Here is a 24,067-nt window from a genome sequence, read left to right on the forward strand (position 1 = left end):
GTTTCTCACATGCCTAAGTCACGCAGTGGGAGCTTGAAACCAAAACAATGTGACTCCGATTGAAAGCGCTATCACTGATTTCTGGTTATGAGTCACTGATGAACACCTGTTTTTATTTATAAAATATCTATACTTGTGGGTACATGTTTATCTACTTTGTGCTGTGCTGCAGAGGGTGTGGCATGTGGAGCGTTGGGCTGTCTTAGCCCTAGCGTCATGTCTACTCACCTGGGGCTTCCTGGTGGAATGTAAACTCACCTGTTCCTTGTGCTGAAATTTAGTGCGAAGCTTCCTATCTGAATCTTGGAGGGAAAAATTGTCTTCCTGAGAGCTTCTACAACTACAGCAATGGTTAAAAAAACTCGAAAGGTACGTGTAACCTTTTTGCCCAAATCTCTGCAACAGATTAAATTCTTACTTTAAAAAAAAATTGAGTTCCAGCTTGTCAGCTGCCTGGTGCCTGTGGCAATGTGAACATGTTTATTCTTGTTTTGTTTCTGTGCAAGATGAGAAGTTTTAGATTTGTTCTGGTTTTAAATGTAAATGTTTCCAAAGCATTCCTGAGTTATTTTATTGAAGTTGGTGGCATTTAGGATAACATTGTCTTAAATCAACAGGCACCTCCTCACTATTTGTTCTGAAGCAATTGGTACTCTTAATTATTAACCTGTGATCTTGAACTTGTCATTTCTTGTAAGGTCACTGTCTTGGATGTGGGTCCAGGCACTTGGCTGATAAAGTATTGTCTCTTTAAGCACCTCCTGCTTTTGCGTTTGTTTTTGTTTTATCATGGAACTATTACACCAGGGCTTGATTGCCTTGTCTTTGGTTACAGATGTGAGGTACAAATGACTGTTCAAGATGCCCATCTCTGGATAATTATGTTATCCTTCTCCTGGTCAATATAGTTCAGTAGTCAAGGAGTAACCCTGAAACATGTATCATAAAGCACTTTAACATAGCTACTGAGAAGCAGAATATTTTATGAAGTTTTCTGCTTTGCTGGCAGTGTAAAAAGTTCCTGACCGAACTTATTTGCTCAATTCCATCCTGTAATTTTTCCACCAAGTCCGTACATATTTTTATGGCGGCTGCAGTCTAAATTGACTACAGGCACACAGTTTAAAAAAAAACTGGGCTAATGAATACAAAATACCCCCTCTGACAAACTTCACAACAGTGAAGGCAGTGTAAAGGGCTTCCTGTATTAACAACCACTCTGGAGGTAAGTGCAAATTTTTAATGGAATTTCTCCTTTATTTCTGTGTATTTTTTTAAAAAAAAACCTGACAATTGTGCCTAATGTAGGCAGTAAAGTACAAACGCTGGCAGCTGATTACTTGTAAGAAACAGTAGGTTTTGGGTGTGGACCAGGAAGGTTTCCACCTCCAAACAAAGCAGGGAATGTGGTTAAAAGTTGTGGAACAGCGTATCTCCTGACCATCTCAGTGTATAGATCTCTATTAACAAAAGGTATTTTAAATCTTGCAACTTCCTGTTGTGTCTCTGTATTCTCTTTCCCTGCAAAGGGAATGAAAGACTTGCAGTGCCATAACAATTCACAGCCGATGAGGTGAGAAATGCATGGCCAGCATCTCAGTAACATATGCCAGAGGTCGTTTGTTTTAGTGATGTTGCATGCAGACTTGTGTTCTTATTATGCTGGGCAGTTCTATGGTCTTGCCAATATTTATTCCTTCACTTAAGAGTCTTGTGCAGCATTTAATGATAATTGTATTAATGCCAGTGCACCTTTACCTTCACAAAAGTGAGCAAATGGTCCCATTGTTTGGTATTTTAAAAATTAATAACAACATACAAACATTTCAAAACCAATCAATTTAAAATGCTCAAGCCAGACAGTCCAGGCTTTGGATGTCTTTGCAAAAACTTTAAAGTATGTCTATGAGCTCTTCGCAAGTAGTTGTTAATTGGACATGCTGTGGAGTAATGGATTATTGTTTTGGAAAGCAACAAATGAACAAACTCAGAAGATTAGGTCCGGAGTCACAGTCTGTCTGAGTGCAATTGGCTGTTCTAAGAGGTTTTCTGAGTGAGAGAATTCTGTTCTACAGTTCAGCAGTAGTAGCTGGGACTGGAACATGACAAACTGGCAACCTTGTGGAAAATCCCCATTTTTGAAGACTGGTTGTGAGTTCTTAGTTCAGCCTGGTCAAAGCCCTTGGGGTTCATACAAGAAGAGAGGACTAGCTGCATAATGTTTCCCTTGAAATAGGGAAACAAAAAGGAACTCTGGGGTGACCTGAAAGAAAGAGGTTATCATCTGGAAAACACTGATGGGACAAGTTGCTTGGCCACACTGAAGTGGCTGATCTGAAGGAATCAGTTATGGGTGTCCAATGAGCAACAAATCTCTCTCGGAAAACTGACAAGAACTTTCCTGAGCAGTAGCCATTTACCTTTCAAGTACCAAAGCCTGGTGAAATTAATAAATGTTAAATTCTGTGCACAGTATAAGAATTACCTGCAACCAGTGAACTTGGAGGAGTGAGATTGGACTGTGAATCACAGCTTTTCTGAACTTGTATACACATTGCATACATGTGCACTTAGAGTTAGAAGGGGGTTAAGTTAATAATCTTGAGTTAAATTTGATCCTGTTTTCATGTTTAAGGATAATTAAAAGCAACTTGTGTTTAAGTAACCATTTGTCGGTGAATATCTATTACTGCTGGGTTTCAGGGTCCTCTGGGGTTCAAAGAAAATAAGTTGCTTGAGATTGCAGAGAAGAAGAAAGGAGTGATAAGAGGAGATGAAAACCAAGACATGGTTGTTGTGCAAGAGTAGCAACTGGTCTAAGTACGCAACATGATAATTCTCTTTGCCAAGCCATTCAGTCCCTCAGTGTCTACCAGTTGCCAATAGTGGATCTATTTCTGGAGGATTCAGATTCCTTCCACACTCCCTGCCCTGTTCACCCTTCAAAAGTATCCTAGCTCCACACTGTATTGGATTACCTAATCAGTTAACAAAATTCAAAAATGAAAATTGTTTAATGCCCTCATTTCCCGCCCCCCCCCCCCCCCCACTTTTCTATTCCAGCATCTTTTGTTTGAAATTGTAACCTGGTGATTAATCTTGAATTTTTGGAGGCTCCTGGTTATTCTTGGAAACTTTTTAACGCTGCATCAAGGCCCAATGAACCTTGGGTCCTCGTCACACATGGTCTCTTCCTGGTTACTTGTGCCGGGATTGAATAATCTGTTGTTTTCAAAACCTGAGTTCCCCTCTTTGACATTCTTCTGCCCCTGTTGTCCTGAATAATTGGCTGCTGTGTGCCTGCAACATTTTGTTACATTTCTGGATATATTGCAATATTTCCATCATTGACATTTGGGTTTCTACTCCACTTGGGCTTTTGGCCAATGACAGGTTCTCCCTTCAACAGGAATTTGTCAATAAATGTCCTTTAATAAAAAACAAATGATTGGTCTTTGAGCAGCCTGGCCCTGCATGTGGCTCTAACCCCAAACCAAAATGCTTTCTGAGCAAGAATGCAACTCTGTACCAGATCAAAATCCTTTGCATTTAGTCTATGGCTATGCATTTGAATTCCTTCAAAATTGGGAAATCTATTCCATAGATTTTGACCCAATTGTTAATCATTTAAGATCTTTATTTTTTCCCACATTGTCTCCTGTTCTGATGAATACAACCTTGAATTATCAGTCTTTTTGTTTTTGCTTCAGACTGGACAGAGTTGGTGTTCTCCTGCTTCACAACATCCTTCATGTACCTTGAAGAATAGATCTGACCCCAAATGTTGGCTATAATATCTTTGTTCCTCCATTACTTTTTATACTGCAAACAGTGTTTGCAGACTTGTGTTTCAATCCATCTCATAGATGCAACTTAGAAGTGCTCATTCTTCTACCTGTCTGAAATGTGGATTGATTCACCAAATGACAAAGGTGACCATTTGGTCAGGAGAGGTGCCCACTCCATTTGTCCCACTTGTGTTTATACCCTTGCAATTCTCACACGTGCTCCTTAACTCTCATGAGAATCTTTTTGCCAATTGCCCTACTGGTGGTGAGGTGAGTAGGGGCAGGGGGTTGATGGAGTGGGAAATAAGTGCCGGGAGGAAACCAATACAACCAGTTGTCTGTAAAGGAGTTTGTACTCTGGTCTGCGTGGGTTTCTACAGGTGCTCTGGTTTCCTTCCACATTCCAAAAACATATGGGATTAGTAAATCGGTCACATGGGTGCAATTGGGTGGCCTGGGTTCATGAGCTGGAAGGCCTGTTACAGTGCTGTATCTTTAATCCAGCCATTCTCTGGCTTTTTTTGGCTATAGCACCCCCTCTCATTCACCCCTAGGAATCTGCTCAGTTTATGTTGGGCCTTCTCTCTGAAGCAGTCAGAATGTAGTTTCTTGCATACTTCTCCCCTACCGACTATTGTTTTAAAAAAAACATTAACATTTGTTACGAGGTGAAAAGAAAACAAGGCTTCGATTTGAATGTGCTGTGACTCTCAGGAGGCTGTGGGGCTGCTAAATTCAAGTCTCCAGAGAGAGCATTGTTTTGATGTATTTAACCATAATTCTGGGCTACCTTAGTTTGGGGATTTGGGTAGAATCAATGGCCATTGAACTAAGTGAATGCAAGTTTTTCATGTTATTGTACTTCATGTAAATTGAGAAATGATTAACATCTGGCTTTATCAAAACTCCATATGAAAATTTGGGTCATGTGAGTTGGGAGAATGAGAGAAATAAAGGAGGGAATGCTGAAAAATAAATGTGGTCTGACAGCCAAGTCTGGCAGCTTGGATTGACAGCAGGGTGCTTGAGATCCAGGTACTTTTGATGCTGAGAATGTATGCCAAGTGATTGGAGGATTTGAAAAGCTGAGGTAGGGTTGGCCAGTTTGGATGTATTTCAAAAGTTTTCATCACTACCTTTTTAAAATTATTTTTAATTTTAAAAATTTAATTTAAATTTTAAATTTAGACATACAGCACAGTGACTAGTCATTTCGGCCCACGAGCCTATGCCACCCGATTGACCTACACCGTGGTATGTTTTTTGAACAGTGGGAGGAAATCTGAGCCCCTGGGGGAAAACTCACTTGGGACGTGGGGAAAATGTACATACTCCTTACAAATTCAAACCCCAGTCCTGATTGCTGGTGCTATAACAGCATTACACTAACTGTGCTGCCCCTTACAAATGTTCTTTCTAGCAAGTGTTTGGAACTCTGAGCTTCTCTAAAGTGGACGCCATAGTTTAAGCAGATTTCCCCCAACTTCCTTTTCTTCCGAAGGATGTTGGGCCAATCTTTGGAAAGATTTCCTATGTCTTAGTTTGGACTATTCTCCAGTTTCCATTTGATTGCCTCTTGGACTGTCTGTGGGAATCACATCCACTCCCTTCATCCTAATTCCATCAGTCAGTTATAACCTTCTTGCTTTCTTGGTTTGATGCTGTCTTTAGGGATTTCTGCTCCTTGAGTATTAGAAGCTTCCCAACTTGGAAATTCTCTTCCTCCACCCTGCCCCCTTGCCCCTGCAAGTCCACACTGACCAAAGCCATTTCACTTTTTGCATCTGCATAAAGTGCTCTTAGCTTCCATCGCTCAACAACAATTGAGGGACAATTTACAGTGGCTAATTAACCATCTGAACGAAAAACATAGTACATTACAGCACAGTACAGGCCTTTTGGCCCATGATATTGTCAACTGCTAGAAACCCACTCAACAAACAAAACCTTTCCTACCTTGCACCTGCCACCTCTTTCTTGTATTCATGTGCTTTTAACACTCCCTATTGTACCAGCGTCCATCACTCTGGCAATACATTCCAGGCTGTTATGAGCCCAAAGGACCCCAAAACCCAGCAGCAATAGACATTCACCAAGACAAATAGTTACTTTAACAAAAGATGTATTTTAATTATCTTTACACATGAAAACAGAATCAAACTTTAACTTATGTCTATACTTAACTAACCCAAATTAATTCCCTTCTAATTCTAAGCGCATGTGTATGATATGTGTGTAAATTTAAGAAAAGTTCTTTGGTTCACAGTTCAATCTCACTTATCCTTCCAAGTTCTCTGGTTGCAGGCAATCTTAAACTGTGCACAGAATTTAACCTGTATAAAGTTCACATTGAAAGGTAAATATTTACCACTCAGGAAGGTTTGCAGAGAAAGATTTGTTCCAGGATTTCCACAATTGAGGTACCACCATTAGTCACCTCAATGTCTCATGATGAAACCTACCTCATCAGGGTTCTCCAGATGATAACTTCTTTCTTTCTGGCTGTCACTGGGTTCCTTTCTGTTCCACTTGTTCCAAGAGAAACATCAGACAGATAGCACTTCCAGCCATCCATGGCTCTGGAGCTTTCTGTTTCCACAAGCTTCCTGGCTTGCACTGTTCAGCTGCTTTCAGTGTTACACATACACTAGCTGAGAGAGCTTGTTGAACTTGTTTTTTTCTCTCTCTTTTGCCAGAAAGTCCATGTGACTCTCACTTGAAAACCCCCCACCTTCTTCAGCAAACAACAGGAGTGATCTTTCTGCTCCCATCTGTTTTTGATAAACAAAACTCAAGAGTGACCTTTCTGTGAGCACACTTTGGGTATTTTTAAACAGCCAGTTTGTCTCCTCCAAAAATGGTCTATTCATTTCATGAGTCATTTCAATTAGCACCTACTTGTGAAATGTCTATCGCATTCACCATAGTTTTTGCAATGTTCCTGAATATGAATTCTTCAGTCTTTCAAATAAGATCTATTTTAAAATGTGTGTATGTATGCAACCCACTAATCTTACCAAATTCCTCCCAATATTTATCCATTACAAAGCATCCACTTGTCTCTGTGTGAAGCATGATAGGCTGCAGATGCTGTGATTGTAGTAAACACACTGAAATGCTGACGGAAATGCATATTATGGTATTTCGGGCCTGAGATCTCCAAGGAAAAATCAGAAAAGACAGAAAGGGGATATGTCCGTCTCAGAATTCAAGCATTGGGGAGGAATCCAGACCAACAAAAGGTGTCAATTGGATATAAGGGACTGGTGAGGATTTATCTGTGAAAGGAGATAGAAAAAAGGGAGATGATAGGGTATGATGGGGATTTTAACGAAAGCCAGAGAAGTCAATATTGGCCTCTGGTGCCCAGTTGGAAGATGGGGGTGTTGTTTTGCCTATTACAAGTGGCTTCAGTCTGACAGTGCATGAGATATGTCAGCAAGGGAATGGGATGGAGAATTGGGTGGACACTGGGAGATCCACACTATTATGGTGGACAGAACAGAGGTGCTCAACAAAACAATCTGTCTCTCCCATGTAGAGGAGACCACAGCAGGAGCATTGGATGCAGTAGATTACCCCTACTGATTCACAAGTAAAAAGGTGCTGAGGGAGGAGTTGTAGGCAGAGCATCTACCATCACGCAGGTAGGTTCAAGGGAACGATTAGAGGAGAAGGAGGAGTGGGCAAGGGAGTCACAGAGGGAGTGGTCCCTGCAGATGGTGGAGAGGGGAATATGCTTAATGGTGGGATCATGTAGTAGTGGCGGAAATGGCTGAGGAGGATGTTGGATGCAGAAGCTGGTGGGGTGGTTGATGGGGACAAGGGGAAATCCTGTCCTTGTTGCATGTGGAGGGGGACCAGACAGATGTGCAGGTAATGAAAGATTTGCAGGTGAGTGCCAGTTTGATGGTGGTAGATCTCTGATCTGGCATAGAACTCCTCATCCTGGGTGTAGCAAAGTGGATGAAGTCAACGAGCTCATCATGGGTATATGAGGCAACACCGAAGTAGTCATCGAGTCTCTGTAGCAAACTTGTTGCTGATGTATCTCCTGAACTTCCCCCTCATTGTACAGATATCCTCTGGTGTTTGCTACTCTTTTTCTGGGGGAAAAGAGCAGACAGCAGGCATCCATCTACGCCTCATAATCTTGTAAGTGTTCTGTAATCTGACCTGCAAATCTTTGGAACGTGCAAGGAAATTGAAGCACCCAGAGGAATCCTGTGAGATTACTGGGAGAACCTAGAAACTTGGCTCAGATGACATGTGATGGAGATTGAACCTGGGTTGTTGGAGTTGAGGGGGAGCAGCTCTTGAAGCCCTTAAAAAAAAACTCCACTATTTTCTCCACTTATCCTTCCATACTAACAACCCCACCTGACTTTCTTGTTTCCTCCAATGTCCCTGGCATGCTGTGGATGTGTAAACCTGCGCTGGCACTTTGTCAAATTTCTATTCCTGTCTGATCAAAAGTATAAAACATTACAAATCCAATTATCTGTCATCTGAAAGTTTTAGACCTAGAAGTGACATCTGTTTGGCTCCGAAAAATGAGGATATCTGAAAAAATCAGAAATCCTCGGTTATTTGAAATTTTTTTCAGAGCCAAACTGGCGTCACGGTTTGAAAGCATTTTGGGAAAACCTCTGAGTAGAATTGAGTTTTGGAGTTGGATTTATCTTTTTATTCAGAATGTTTTTGCTGAGAATGGTACATTATCTCATGCTTAAAAAGCCTTTTGTTGTTTAAATACTTTTACAAGTGATTTGATGTTACTGTCTTTTAAAGAAGACTAGTTACCAGAAAATATTGTTTATCCAAAATTGGCCTGGTCCTGACCATTTTGGATAATTGAAGTTTTACAATAGTACTCAATTCTGAAACTCAGCAAGTCACACAGCATTCAATGGCAATCAACGTTGTGGGCCTGAGCCCTTTCAGGAGTGCTGAAATTAAATAAAAAGTGGGTGGGTGATCTAAAAGAAAAGTGAGGAGTGTAGAGATCAGTAACACTGAGACCAGTAACATTGAGATCAGTAACACTGATCATTGTGAGAGATCAGTATTACTGATCTAAAAGAAAAGTGAGGATTGTGAGAGTTGAGAAAAACTGATATTGCAAAATGAACATGAAGAAATAAAGAAAATAAAATTGATACATAAGTAAATGAATGAAGCCAGTACAAACAACATGAGACATGGATATTAGAAGGCAGGAAGCTGACACTTCCTGATAAGAATCTCCTAGAGAATCAGCAAGTTCACTAACTGAAGGAGATAAGGACAGACAATTGATGACAGAAGTAGAGTTAGTCTGAATGAGATAAGGGTCTTCAAGCCCCAGATAGAATTAGCAAGGCTTGCATAAATAATTAGAAAACCTTAGACAGTATTAGCCAGTTCTACATATATAATTAGTAAGCCATACACAGATTTATCAAGTTATGCATATTTAATTAATAAACCCTAGACAGGATTAGTGAACTCTGCATATGAAGGGACTGTAGCTCTGAGAGTTGGAAAGGTGTGAATGGGGACAAGGGCAAGGTTATGAATAAGGACAATGGGGATCTTCTTTGGCTTGGCTTCGCGGACGAAGATTTATGTAGGGGGTAAAAGTCCACGTCAGCTGCAGGCTCGTTTGTGGCTGACAAGTCCGATGCGGGACAGGCAGGATAATGACATGAGAAGACACCGACAGGATACCCCCTGGTCCTCCAAAAACAGCACGTAGGCAGGCAGGATTGCCTAATGCCAAACCTCTCCAGCAGGAGGCAGAAGAATGTAAGGGGGGGTTATTCCTATACTGAGATAAACTGTATAAAAGTTGGGTGAGCCCCAGTGTATGTGTGTATTCCCAGGGTAAGGGGAAGCACCCAACTTTGCATTGTTGTATAATAAATGTTCTTTGTTCTCAATTTTTGTCTCGAGCAATTTCTTTAAAGGTAATTCTGTTTCTAACAATGCTGACCATTAAACAAATCCAATTCTATTCTCTGCACATCCTGACAACTCCTCAATGTTTTCCCACTCCACATATTTGAGAAAATTTGTGTTGGCCAATTAGGAATGTCTTTGGTGTGTGGGAGGAAACCAGTGAGCCGAGAGGAAACCCACAAATTTGCAGGAAGATTGTACAAACTCCACATTGACAGCAGAGGTCTGGATTGAGATAAGCAAGAGGGTCAGCAGAATGTGGAGAAACAAGCGTTAGATGATCTTGGTAGGTCAAAGGGCATTCAAGGGAAGCAATAGATAGTTGACATTTTGTGCTGAGACCCTACATTGGGAAGCGGGTCAGGGTTGAATTTGGGTCACTCGAGCAGAAGTAGAAATATTTAATGGTTTCAGTCCATGCCACCCCCTCATTAAATGTGCTGCCCTAGACAATAGTCTACTGGTTACACCAATGGTATATCAGTTTCCTGGGCAGCCTGGGATAATCTGGATGCTTGGTATCCCAAATCCAAATGCTGATTGAGTGTGTCAATTTGCTGATTTGTATGTGCAAAAACAACCTGACACCATTCATAATTTCAAAGATGAGGTGAGAGCAGTTCTTAGGAATCTGAGGTTTTAAAAACTCTGGAATTGAATTCCCCCCATGGCCAATCAAGTAAACTGAATTCTAAAATTTAGTTTACAACTTTCAATGTTGACTTCATTTAATTCTCGTGTTCATAAATCTTTGTATTGCTGAGACAAGTTAGTGCAACAGAATACAATTGCTTTTGTAAAATTTCCTTTATTTTTAATGTATCCTTTATTTTTAAATGGCACTGCCTGAGCAGCTGTAATGGCAGTGCTGCCACTGGTGCAGACTTGGAGAGAGCAGGGAGTGAAGTCTCCGTGCTCCCTCACGGGTTCCAACTGGCCAGTCTGACTGCTGTCGGCTCTGTACAGGCTAAATGGCCTGTTAAAGGAGCTGACCGTTTATTTTAAAAACCTGCGACCACTGAGTATAGTCGCAAGATTCCGCACCTGTGATTGGCAGCAGACATGTGGAGTTGCAGACTCTGGAGAAGCAGAGGGCCCTTAAAAAAAAGGGAGACCACCCCCCCCCCAATTTGAAAAGATGCAGAGGAGACTACTGGTGGGATGGTAACAGTGAGGGGCTGAGCCTGAAGAGCAGAGCAGGACAGACTGGCAGTGGACTGTTGGTGACTCAAGGTGAGAAACTCACGCAGGCTGCAGCAACTGTGGTCAAATGACATGCAGCAGGCTGTGGATGACTGGAGACTGGCTGAATGGGTCCCAGATATTGGAACCAGTATGCAAGAAGTTGCTGGAGGCTGCCTGTTTGTCTCTCGTGCGCTCCTGGAGCTTGAGATGCTGTGGGAGCACTAGAGGCGGAACCATGGACATACAATGACTCTGGGGACTCTTTTTTTCTTCTTTCTCAAGCTGTTAAAGGATACTAGGCAATTTTTGCTGATAGCAAATCTTTGCTTAAGGCAGACTAAAGGAAATTTTGTGTAAATCACATTTTCTGTTTTATGACAAGACAATATATAAACTTGAATCTTTGGGGTGGGGGTGGGGGAGATGGAGGAATAAAAGAGCGAAAGACAAGTCTAGTGTTCTGTTTGTGTACAACCCAATTGAATATCAGGTTGTAGATGAGCAGAAGCATCACAAGAGATTGCATTTGTTTTGTTCTGAAATAGTTGCAAGAAAGCCAGAGAACTATGCTGTTTGGAGAGCATTCCCAAAGCAGCAAGATCTCCTGAAAGCATGACTTTCGTGCCTTGCCTCAGGTACAGATTGAATTTGAACCCAATGTTACATGGAATGGGGAATGCTCATCTTGATGTTTGACAATAATTCTTGGATTTAAAATCTACAGAATTCTGCAAGGTCTTTTGATGACTCGAAGATGTAGGTTTAGATAATTGGCTGTAGAGCCAAAGGTTAAATAGGAAGGTTTCTTGTGCTGGGAGTTATGATCCACAACTTGTTGAAATGTGTTGAAGAAGAAGATCAGTTATGCTCAGTTGAATGAATATTTGAAGGGTAACAGTGCCGGGACTACAGGGTGGTGGGGGTGATGGATAGTGTTTTTGAAGAGTTGGCCCATGTACAATGGGGCTGGATGATGTATTTCTATTAGATAAATTCTAGGGCTGAAATGTTCCCTACTGTGGTGCGCTGTTAGTCAGAATCAGACAGACACAAGGTAAAGACTGTACAACAGGCTTTAATCCACAAACACTTCCACAGAGCCAGGCTGGCTGTAGCTGGAGTTACTGAGTGAGCTTCGGGAGGCCGGCGCAGGCTTGTATCCCGGAGGGTGATTGGCACCCGACTGGGTGGGGCTTATCCCTTCAGGCTGACTGATTGACAGCTGGCCAGGTGTACTTCTGCAGGTACTGGTGTTGGCTCCTGCAGAAGGCCGGTGGTACACTGCTGCAGGTACAGGTGTTTCCCCCTGTGTAAAGCATGTCAAAAGAACCAAAGACTTGTTGATCCAAACCAAGGCTTTTACTAACTAAAAGACTGGAGCATATCACAAGTAGGTCGACCAGTCCAGAATGACCTGGTCTGGCTAGGAGCAATCCTTTAAGACCTGCCAGTAGGTGTGGCTACACTCTCAGCCAATCACAGTCATCCTTCTGTTCATATATACACATTGGTGATAGAATCTGTACTATCACACCCTGCAGTAGGCCGGTGGTGTACAACCACACCTACTCTACTGGATGATGTATTTCCACTGGGTAAATCAATTTGATGGAAAACTTTGCCCTTGTCAAACAATGATGCATTTTCTGCAGTTTACTTATCTCCCATTCTTTATATTTAAAGACTGAAAAGTGACGCAGTTAATTTCAGTAGTTTAGATTGGATGTGAAAGAGGTTGGGCAAAGTACTATTTATTGTTGTACAGATGCTGACAAACCACAATTTCCTCATTAGGAGGAGAAAGCTCTCATTATTGCTGGAATAGTTCACCTCATCTATTCCTCATTGATTAAGGTTAATAAATGAGGAAGCAGTGAATGTTTGACTTTTCAAAGGTCTTTCCATGAAAGAGGAAGTAAAATTGAGGGAAATTTCAGAATCTACAGTGGTGTTTGTAAGTACAAGTCAAGTAAGCTTTTCTCCTGTAAATGTTTTGAAAGTTTCCTGTATAGGAGCAGAATTCTAGATCTGTGCAAGAATTGAATTTGAATAGAATAATGTGGCATGGAATTTGAGTCGATGTGAATTGGATTAGTTATATTTCTTGTGTTCATCTTAAGTGCTGCTTCCTTCAAAACAGGAATTGTTTTAATTTATTTCATTGGTTGCAACTTTTCTTTTGGGTTAACTTTCAGAACTGAATCTCATATTACTGAAGAGAAACACAAAAGCTGACAGTGCTAGAATCTTGAGCAGACAAAGATTACTGGGGGAAATTGACTGATCAGACAAAGCCCATGGGTAGACTAATCAGCCAGTTTCCAGTCTGGACACTTTATTAAGAATGGGGAAGGGGATGATATTTGTATAAAGGGGGAAAGAGCTAGGAGAGGGGCCCAGAAGTGAGATGGATTGAGGGAGAGACCATTAGGAAATGGGGAGAAGAAAGAAAAGTTGGAGGGGGATCTTTTCCTACAGGAGTAGGTTTAAAAAGAGACAGAAACAGTGGAGTCAGATTGGAGTTATGCAAAATTAGAAAAAAACAGTTGTATTTTAAGGAAATGGTTGGGGAAATTAAAAAGGTGACCTAAAGGAAGCTCGAGTAGACCCACAAATTCTTCCTCTGCTGCCATTTGTGTGTGCTGCCAGATCCAAAATAGATTCTCACCTTTCCAATTAACTGCTTTTGGCTACTGGTCTGAACTCCTCACCCTTTCTTGCTCCAGTCTTTATTGAGATGCTGTGGCGGCACACCACTAGGCAGGCGAACCGGCCCCGCTTGTAATCCACATGGCAGGGCAGCCGTCCAAAATGGCACTGTCAGGGGTTTTTCCCCTTTTTCAATACAGGGCTCAGAAGCCTGCGCTGGGGGACCACATGATGCCCGGGGTGACGTCAGTGCCCCCAGTGCAGTTCTTAGCCAGGTCCGGGCTAGGAGTACAAGTCCAACCCAGCAGCCTGCAATAAATCAGTTCTGCTCACCGAGCTCAACTCGTCTGGTTGTGTATTCTTTCAGTAGCAGTGTAGCTGCTGCCTCAATTGCTGACCCCGACTGGATCAAATGTCTTTGAACCCATCATGACCGAACCTGGGATCAGTGCTATAGCTGACAAGCTGCCTGAATTCTGGGTTCAGGAGCCGGAGACCTGGTTTGGTCACGCGGAGACTCAGTTTTACCTCCACCAGATTTCATCTGACCCGACCAAATTCTACCATGTGGTCGCCGCCCTGGACCAGCCCACCACCAAACGTGTGCTGCACCTCATTCAGCCCCCATCCGCTGAAGACAAATATGAGACCATCAAGCGAGTGCTCACCAGATCCCTCTGACTATCCAGACACCAGCGTGCAGCTCGGATGCTGCACCTCAACGCCCTGGGGGACAGATCCCTGATGGATGAGATGCTCGCGCTCATGGGTAATCACACCAACTGCCCACTCTTTGAGCGCATTTTCTTCGACTATCTGCCCGAGGACATCCGGCCGTTACTGCCCCAAGAGAGCTTTACCGACCTGAGGAAGGTCGCTCAGAAGGCCCAAGAGCTATTGCTCAAGTGATTCCCGGAGGGCTCACGGTCCAGCAGGTCACGAGGCACGGTCACGACCATGCCAAGCCCTCCCCTAGCGCTGCGGTAGAGCATCCGGCACCTGCAGGGGCATGGCATCCGCTTCAGGCCTCTGCTTCTACCACCAGTGCTGGGGAGCTAAGGTTCAGAAAGTGTCGTCAGCCCTGTTCGTTCTAGGGAAACAAGCAGGCCGGCCGCTGTTAATGGCTGTGGCAGCTGGCCAAGGACACAGCCTCCTCTACCTGTGGGACTCAGTCAGCGGCTGGTGGTCCCTCATCGACTCTGGGGCCCAGATAAGCGTCATCCCAGCAGCCATGATCATCGAGTCCAGGAGCCAACCTCGAGGACCTCCCCTCCATGTGACCAATGCAACAGACATCCGGACGCATGGAGACGAGATAGTCCACTTCCAGATCGGCCAACGAAAGTTCTTGTGGAGGTTCACTGTCTCATCCCTTCTGACCACCATCCTGGGTGCCAACTTGCTCCTTGCCCACAGGCTTCTGGTGGACATTCAGGGTGGGCACCCTGGTGGACACCCATACTTTCCAGGCCGTTTGCCTTGACGCCTCTTGCACAGGGCAGCCGCAGATGGCCACGATCAGCCCGCCCAGAGACGAGTTCCAGTGAATCCTGGATGAGTTTCCAGCCCTCCTCAAGCCACTGTTCTCCGCTGCCTTGTTATAGGGTGTTCCACCACATCCCCACCCAGGGCCCATTGGTTCACACCAAGGCAAGCCGGCTCCCGCCTGACAAGGTCCAGGTGGCGAAGGAAGAGTTTTCACATCTGTTGGAGCTGGGGATCATTTGGCGTCCGACGGCCTGTGGGCCTCACTGCTCCACCTGGTCCTGAAAGCCTCCGGCAGCTGGCGCCCCTGTGAAGACTATCAACGGCTCAGCAAGGTGACAGTTTCTAACCGTTACCCCATCCCTCACGTACAGGACTTTACTGCCAACCTGCATGGTGCGAGGGTTTTCTGATACACGGGTATCACAAAATCCCGGTGCACCCTGAGGACATACCCAACACTGCCATCATCACCCCCTTCGGCTTGTTCAAATTCCTTCGCATGTCATTCTTGCTCAAGAACGCTGCTCAGACTTTCCAGCGCCTGATAGACTCGGTGGGCAGGGACCTAGATTTTGTCTTCATTTACTTAGACGACATCCCCATTGCCAGCAGGGATCGGGCGCAACACAAGGCTGGCCGACTTCGGCCTCACCATCAACCCAGCCAAGTGCCAGTTTGGGAAAGTCCATGCAGTTCCTGGGGCATACCATCACAGCTGAGGGAGCCACGCCCGCTGTTATGAAGGTCACCGCTATCCAGGAGTTCCCATGTCCGGAGAATCTCAAGGGGCTGCAGGAGTTCGCAGGTATGGTCAAGTTCTACACCCGATTCATCCCAGGAGCTGCGTGCATCATGCAGCCGCTATTCGCCCTCATCACAGCCAAGCACAAAACGCTCACCTGGACCCCAGAGGCCTACAAGGACGCCCTCGTGAAGACTACCATGCTCGCCCACCCGCACTCCGCCCTGCATATGGCGCTCTCTGTTGATGCCTCTGCCACAGCCGTCGGCACTGTCCTGGAGCAGCAGGTGAACAGACAATGGAAGCCGCTGGCATTTTTCAGCCAGCTTCTCTGCCCACCAGAGCGCAAGTATAGCGCTTTTGACAGTGAGTTACTGAGCATGTACCTGGCAGTACGGCATTTCCATTATTTCTTGGAGGGGAGGACTTTTACCACCTTTAGTGACCACAAACCCCTCACCCAGGCACTCGCGATGGCAAAGGACCCTTGGTCGGTCTGCCAGCAGCGTCACCTCTCCTTCGTGTTGGAGTTTACCACTGACATTCGGCTCAAGGCGGGGAAAGACAACGTGGTCGCCGATGCACTCTTGCGACCGGCCATCTGCACGCTGATGCCCGGCCTCTACTTCGACCAGCTCGCCCGGGACCTGCGGTTCTGAGACCTCCTGAGTCCGAGCGGCGGAAACACCGCCCTGTGTGATTTTCTCAATGGGCACCCTGCGGCCAGTGGATCCCCAGGTGCAGGCAAGTCTTCATCACATCCATGACCTTTTGTACCTGTCCATCAGGTCCACGGTCCGGATGGTGGCAGAGCCGTTCATCTGGCATGGGCTGCGGAAGCAGATTGCGGGCTGGGCCAGAACATGCACCCATTGTCAAATGTCCAAGGTACACAGGCACACCAGGGCATCCATGCAAGAGTTTGAGCATGTCTGGGAATGGTTCATCCACATTCACGTGGACATATTTTGGCCCTTACCTGTTTCCCAGGGCAACTATTACCTGTTCACGGTGATGGACTGCACCACTCTTTGGCCGAGGTGATCCTGATGTTGGATGTCTTCATGGACTCCTGCTCCCAAGTGCTGTTGCACAGTTGGGTCACCCGGTTAAGCATTCTGAATCACCTCTGTGCTCTGTGCACAGCTCGCCAACAGGTTGGGGATTAAGCTACACCACACCACGGCCTATTACCCGCAGGCCAATGGGCTGGTTGAGCATCTGCACCACCACCTTGAGTTGGCACTTGTGGCCTGCTTCACTGGTCCCAACTGGGTGGAAGAACTGCCTTGGGTGCTCCTGGGCATCTGCTCCACGCCCAAGGAGGATCTGCAGGCGTCGTCAGCTGAGCTGTTCTATGGTGCGCCGGTGGCATTTCCCTGGTGAGTTCATCAACACTCCTCACAAACCCCCAGCAGTCGCCGTATGAGTTGCTTCACCACCTCCGGGCCCGCATGGACTCCTTCGCATCCCCACCACCTCCAGACACGGCACACTACTACCACACATCCCCAGTGAGCTTCTTTCTGCAGAGTACGTTTTTATTTGGTGGGACCCGCCCGAGGCACCTCTGCAGAGACTTTACGAGGGGCCGTACAAGGTTGTCCAATGTTTAGGGTCTACGTTCACGCTGGACATCGGCGGCAGGCTGGAACTGTTTACTTTGGACAGGCTGAAGCCAGCACACCTCGACGCCACCAAACCAGTGATTGTGGCCCAGCCCAAGAAGCGAGGCCGCCCAGCTAAAAAGGACATTGGTGCTGGTTCTGGCGGGGGGGGGGGGGGGAGGGGGGCAGCGGGGGTTCTGTGTGGCAGCACACCACTAGGCAGGTGAACTGGCCCTGCTTGTAATCCATGCAGTGGGACAGCCGGCCAAAACGGTGCTGTTGGGGGTTTCCCCTTCTCAGTACAGGGCTCAGAAGCCCGTGCTGGGGGACCACGAGACGCCCGGGTGATGTCAGCTCCCCCCAGCTCGGTTCTCAGCCATGTGTGGGCTGGAAGTACAAGTCCAGCCCAGCAGGCTGCAATATATCAGTTCTGCTCACTGAGCTCAACCTGTCTGGTTGTGTGTTCTTTCAGTAGCAGTGGAGCTGCCGCTACAATGCCTTGGTATTTTTTTTGCTTGTGCCTTGAAGTTGTTACGAGCCTAAAGGACCCCAAAACCCAGCAGCAATAGATATTCACAAAGACAAATGGTTAATTAAACAAAAGTTGCTTTTAATCATCTTTAAACATGAAAACAGGATCAAACTATTCCTTATCACTATTAACTAACCTAATTCTAAGCGCATGTGTGTGTAAGTTTAGAAAAGTGCTTTGATCCACAGTCCAATCTCGCTTCTCATTCCTCCAAGTTCACTGGTTGCAGGCAATTCTTATACTGTGCACAGAATTTAACATTTATGAAGTTCAGCAAGCTTTGGTGCTTGATAGTTAATGGTTACCACTCATCACGGTTCCTGTCTGTGTTTGCTGGACACCCACAACTGATTCCTTTTAATCAGCCACTTCAGTGTCTTGTGGAAGAAACTTGCCCTATCCAGGTTTTCCAGATGATAACTACTTTCTATCAGGTCTCCACAGAGCTCCTTTTTGTTTCACATTTTAAGTGAAACATTTGGCAGCCAATCCTCTCTTCTTGCATGAACAACATGGGCTTTGACCAGGGTGAACTAATCAGTCACAACCCATCTTCCAAATTGTGTCTTCCACAAGCTTGCCAGTTTGTCCTGTTCTAGTTGCTACTGCTGAACCGGTGTCTCGGTGTGTCTCTCGCCAAACAGCCTGTGGCTCAGTTCTTTCATCTGTTGCCTTTTTGTAAATAACAATCCATTAGTGCAGTCTCTTGGGCACTCTCAAGCTTTTGCAAAGGCTCTTGGAGCAGGATTGTCTAGCATGAACAGAGCTCAAGTATTTTAAATAAGATCTGTTTTAAAGTGCTTGTATATGACCTACATTGGAAAAAAAACCTGCCCCAATTTATCTCCCAAAATCATATCAATATACAATACAAACACAACCTAATCTGTCATAAAGGGCTCAGGCCCAAAACATTGGTAATATGTGTTCACCTCCTATGGACACTGAGACTGGCTAAGTTCCTCCATTTGTTTTTACAACAATCATAGCATATGCAGACTTTCACTCAATAGTATAAGTATTCAGTGAAGAGGTCACTGAATTTGCATTTGGTCTCCCCAGTGTAGAGGCAGCCACTCTGAGTTCACTAAATGTAGTAGATTAGATTGGACATTGTGCATTGAAGCTCTGCCTCACCTAGAAGGTCTATCTGTGGCCGTGGATTTTAGTGAGGTGGAGATGTTGGTCAAATTTTGCGTTTTCTGTGACAGTAGGAAGTGGCCAAGTAGGGGGAAGGTGGGAGGCAGGTGAAGAGTGGACAAGGGAGTTTCGAGACTTATCACTGCAAAAAATGGATAGGAGTGAAGAGGAGAATGTGGCTGGTTGTGGGGTTGTATTGAAGAGAGGAGAATGTGGCTGGTTGTGGGGTTGTATTGAAGAGAGGAGAATGTGGCTGGTTGTGGGGTTGTATTGAAGAGGGGAGAATGTGGCTGGTTGTGGGGTTGTATTGAAGAGGGGAGAGTGTGGCTGGATGTGGGGTTGTATTGAAGTTAGTGGAAGTGTCGAAGGATCATTTCCAATGTGGCAGCTGGTGGAATTGAATGCAAAGAGCAAAGGGACTGCTCTTCTGCTATGGGTGGGGTAAGAGCAGAAGTCTAAGAAATGGAGGAGACCAGAGTATGGGTTTTATGACTGTGAATCTACATTTTTTTTAAAAAGGGCATTTTGGATCACCTGCAATCGAAGGCCTCATCCTGCCAACAAATGCTGCAGAGGAATTGAGATGAGGATGGTGTCCTTGCCTTGTAGTTTAGTTTTGACAGGGGCTGCAGCTTGAGTGTCAGTTACAACTTTGGCCAATGCATTAGGAATTACATTGGCAAAATTGTCTTTCTAATTTGAGGATATTGCTGAGACTCAAAGGTTGACTAGGCTAGAGTAGTTTTCTTGGGTGCATGGGAGGCTGAAAAGAGACTGAGCTGAATAAAATTAAGTTCCCTAAATAAATAGGGAAGGCTTGTTTCCCTTAATTCAAGAACCCAGGACTAAAAATGTAAAATGAGAGTGGGGGCAAACCTTCTTTTCACCCAGTGAATGAGGGTAACCAACCCCTTGAAAGAATGGCAGAGGCAGAAAACCCCAGCATTTTAAATATACATTAATATCTTATTTCTGTCCTGGTAAATGAAAGACAAAAGAGTAGCTTGCAAGTGCAGTAATGAAAATAAGTTTATTTTCCTAGACGTTGTGCAATGTGCATGTGCACTGAATTTTTGCTGCAGCCAAATGGGTACTTTTGGGGGGGGTGGGGTGGGGTAGGTAAGCAGCTGCAAAAACAACCAATACCATACGAGGAGTTTTGATAGTTCTTGGCCTGTACTTGGTGAAATTTTTGGTGGGGGGGGGGTTATTGCTGCCGCAAAAATCTTACCCCTGCAGTTACCCTAATGCCCCCGATTACATTTGTTCTGTCGCTGATTCTGGGATTGTAGAACATCCGCTTAGAACAGATGGGGAGGAATTTCTTTAGCCAGAGGGTGGTGAATCTGGAATTTGTTGCCAAAGGCGGTTGTGGATGCCAGGTCAGTGAGTGCATTTGAGACAGAGATTGCTAGGTGCTTGATTAGACCAGGCATCAAAGATTGTGAGAAGGCCGGGCAGCAAGGCTGAGTGGGAAAATGGATCATGATTAAATGGCAGGGCAGACTCGATGAGCTGAATAGCCTATTTCTGCTCCTATTTCCTATGGTCTTAATAAGTAACTGATAGTATTAAGTAAAAGATGAACGTCTGCAGATATTGTGGTTGAAGTTAAAACATGCTGCAGAAAAATTCAGCAGGTCAAACTGTGTACTTGTATAGCAAAGATAGGCTAAGCCTGAAACATTGCTTATGTATCTATCAAGGAAGGTATGGTACCTTCATCAAGGTACCAGCTCAAGATGAAGGGCTGAAGCCCCAAATGTTGGTTCTATATCTTTGCTACATAAAGTTTGACCTGCTAAGTTTCTCTAGCATTTTACTTAACTACAATAATATGCTTAATTGAATAAATTAAAAAAAAAACCTTGTAATTAACCAAATGAATTTTTACAGGGGTGTTTCTCATTCCAATAATTGTTTTATAAAAATGTCCAAACTGTACTCTGTAGCCTAGGTGTGGTCTCACCAACACCCTTCACTATTATTACACTGCTTTATGTTTAAATTCCAACACCTCTAGCAATAAATCTAGTATACCTTTTGCCACCTTTTTAAATGCAATTTAGCATAGAACATAAAGCATTACAGGACAAAACAGGCCTTTCAGCCCATCATCTTGAGCTGCATGTTGTGGAATACCATCAAGCCTCTCCAAGTGCATTGTTAGTTGCATCAAAGCCTTTTGAGAATTTGAATGCCCAGGAGCTCAAAGGCTTCAGAAGGTAACCAGCATATCCAGATTCCTCTCAGATGTCACAAGCTCTTAAAAAGGACGAGGAAAAACTTCAGACTACAGATGCTGGAATCTTGAATAAAGAGGGTAGTACAGTATTCATTGATGCTGCCTGACTCAGAATCCCACCAGCAATTAACATCTACTTCTCTGCTTTCTGCTGGCCCACTCTGTTCTCCCTCTCTCCCCCATCCCTCTGCCTTCAGCACACCACCCCTTTTTCTCTCCAAACACAGAGCCATCTCCCTCCCCTTGTTTGCTGGTGTGCCCTCTCTCCCTTATTACCTCCTGCCTGTGGGACTGTGCTCTTCATTCTGCCCCTCTCACCACTATTTTGTTCACACCTTGATGAAGGACTCCAGCTTGAAACATTGATTATGGCTTTATCTTTGATATATAAAGTACACTCTTTGACCTGAATTTCTCCAGCATTGTGTTAAGTGCTAGTCTTTTCCACTGGAGGGAGCTGGAGACAAGTTTGTTGCAGCTTGATTGGATTCAGGATGGATGCCTCCACATGGTCAGGAGTTCTTTAGCTAATAAAGTATAGTTGTTTTAAAAGAACCCAAGTTTTTTTTAAAAGAAACAACACATGGTACCAGGAGTAGAAGAAACACCAGGAGTGTGCAGAGTACATATCAGTCAATATCAGCAGAGAACAAGAAAGTGTAAAGGCTCCTGACGCTGTAAATTGAACAGAAATGCTGGCCACGAGGGGAAGCTTTTCAAACAAAGATTCATGCTTTTCCTGCAAGGCATTGAACTCTATAGCAAACCGAATGCAAGAATGCACTACTATTTACCATGGCAGGGCATCAAGATGTTTGAACACGTTTCACCAAAGAAAAATGAAATGTTCAAGAGGTGTGTGTTTTACTCGTGCATGCAGCTGCAGGGAGAGACCTTTAATACTTTTTTTAAACAGACAAAATTAAAAGCAAGAACATGCAATTTTGGATTCAATTAGATTGTGATCGAATTGTGTTTGGGATTATTGATAAAGTGAGAGAGATTGCTGAGAGAGACAGAGTTTACCTTGGCTGGAGCTGTGATGATATGCCATGTCAATGAATTGGCTGTACAGATACAAAAAAAAAGTTCAGTGAGAGTGTAAAACCAGTGAAACTGAAAGCATAGCCATAGCCACCGTGTCTGTCCACACTTATAAACAAAGAAATGAGATGTAGGAAACAACAAAAAGATGGAGAGTTATTCAATTGCACCAAAGCAATGTTTTTCCAAAGGGAAACAAAAGTGAAACTGTACACACTATAGAAGAAACTGCTCACAGTGATGCTTTTTGTTGGCTTGGTAGTGCAGAAAGACTATAAACCAACACACTGAACGGCAAAGCGTGGACAGTCGACCAGGACAAGTGGACTGTCATTCTATACAAATGGAACAAATATTCCTTTCAAGCTGGACACAGGAAAAGGTCAATTTCATCTGTGAACATAATATCAGGGGAATGAAGATAAAGCCATAGATTCATTCAAATCTTGTGTAGCTCAAAGCCTACAATGGATGGAGCGTTGACACAAAAGGTGCATGTAAACTCAGAGCAAGTTGAAGATAAAGAGCACCCCTCAGGTTCACAGTAGCTCCAGATGGACATGAATCACTGCTGGGTGACAGCATGTGAAAACCTGTGCCTAGTCAAGAGGGTGTACACTCCAGGGAAACTTGTTGTGTTAGCTGATGTGTTATCCAGGGCAACAACACAGTAAAGTGCACAATAAGAATTCCACAGAGACCTCTGTGAATTTGACCACTGAATCGCTTCCTGTATCTGACATGAAAGCCAAGCAGATCACAGCTGAAACAGAAGGTTCTACAGAAGGTCATCAAGAATCTGAATGAAGGGTGGCCTAGAGGTGAAGGTCATCCACCCTACAACATCAGAGCTGACACTCAATGGGCTTCTATTCAGACAGAGCAGAATTATCATTCCTCAATCACTGACAAGAGATGCTGAAAAGGGTGAATGAGGGACACCTTGAAATAGAAAAATGCAAGAGGAGGGATAGAACTGCTGTTTATTGGCCATGGATAAATGCTGACATTGGCAGGATGGTCTCCAGCTGTGAGACCAGTTTGAAACATCATATACAAATCAGGCAAAGAAACCTATGATAATTACTGACTTACCATCGAAACCATAGCTGAAGGTTGGGACTGATCTATTCCACATTGATGGAAATAATTACTTGCTGGTTATTGACTATCTGTTGAATTATCTGGAGATTGTGCTGCTTCCAATCATGTCTGCTGCTTGTGTGATCAAATATATTAAATGAATCTTTGCAAGACGTGGAATTTCTCAAATTGTATACAGTGACAATGAACCATCCTACAGTTGTAGAGAATTTCAGAACTTTGCAGAAGAGCAAGTTTTTTGACACGTGACTTCAAGTTCTCTGCATCCCCAGTCATAGTAAAGCAGAGAAAGAAATTAACATAGTTAAACAGTTGCTCAAAGAAGCACTAGGGTGGCTCAGATCCTTATCTAGCTCTATTGAGTTAGAGCTTTGCTACTTGAACATGGCATGTCACCCTTGAGCTTCTGAGGATATGTAGTCTGTGCACCACCCTTCCCTACGCTGCAGACCAAGACAAAAATGGAGCAGAAGCAAGTGTCTCCCATGGAGACAAAAAGCAAACTATGATAAGTTGGCAAGAAGCTTAGGGCCACTGGTATGACATGACACAGTGAGATTCAGAGATTCCAACACTTGGGACAAAAAGGCTGCTGTTCCAGAG

At 44.3% G+C, this 24,067-nt stretch overlaps 1 protein-coding gene across 6 annotated transcripts in view; it reads left to right on the forward strand.

The window, feature by feature from the left end:
• The first annotated feature begins 211 nt into the window (after window positions 1-211).
• LOC138741154 (transmembrane protease serine 4-like) overlaps window positions 212-24,067 on the forward strand; it is a 55,035-nt gene continuing 31,179 nt past the window's right edge. For 2 of the 6 annotated variants that reach the window (XM_069894789.1, XM_069894787.1), the window contains exon 1: window positions 212-369. Coding sequence is in view for 3 of the 6 variants with exons in the window: in XM_069894787.1 (XP_069750888.1) it covers window positions 349-369 (21 nt within the window). In the remaining 3 variants the exon portion in view is untranslated. Of the gene's footprint in view, window positions 370-880; window positions 1,226-12,699; window positions 12,868-24,067 lie in introns of those variants that run through there. The other 4 variants (XM_069894785.1, XM_069894788.1, XM_069894791.1 and 1 more) reach the window with 3 other exon arrangements.

The sequence above is a fragment of the Narcine bancroftii genome, chromosome 8 (assembly GCF_036971445.1).
Source record: "Narcine bancroftii isolate sNarBan1 chromosome 8, sNarBan1.hap1, whole genome shotgun sequence".
In the NCBI taxonomy this organism is placed as follows: Eukaryota; Metazoa; Chordata; class Chondrichthyes; order Torpediniformes; family Narcinidae; genus Narcine; species Narcine bancroftii.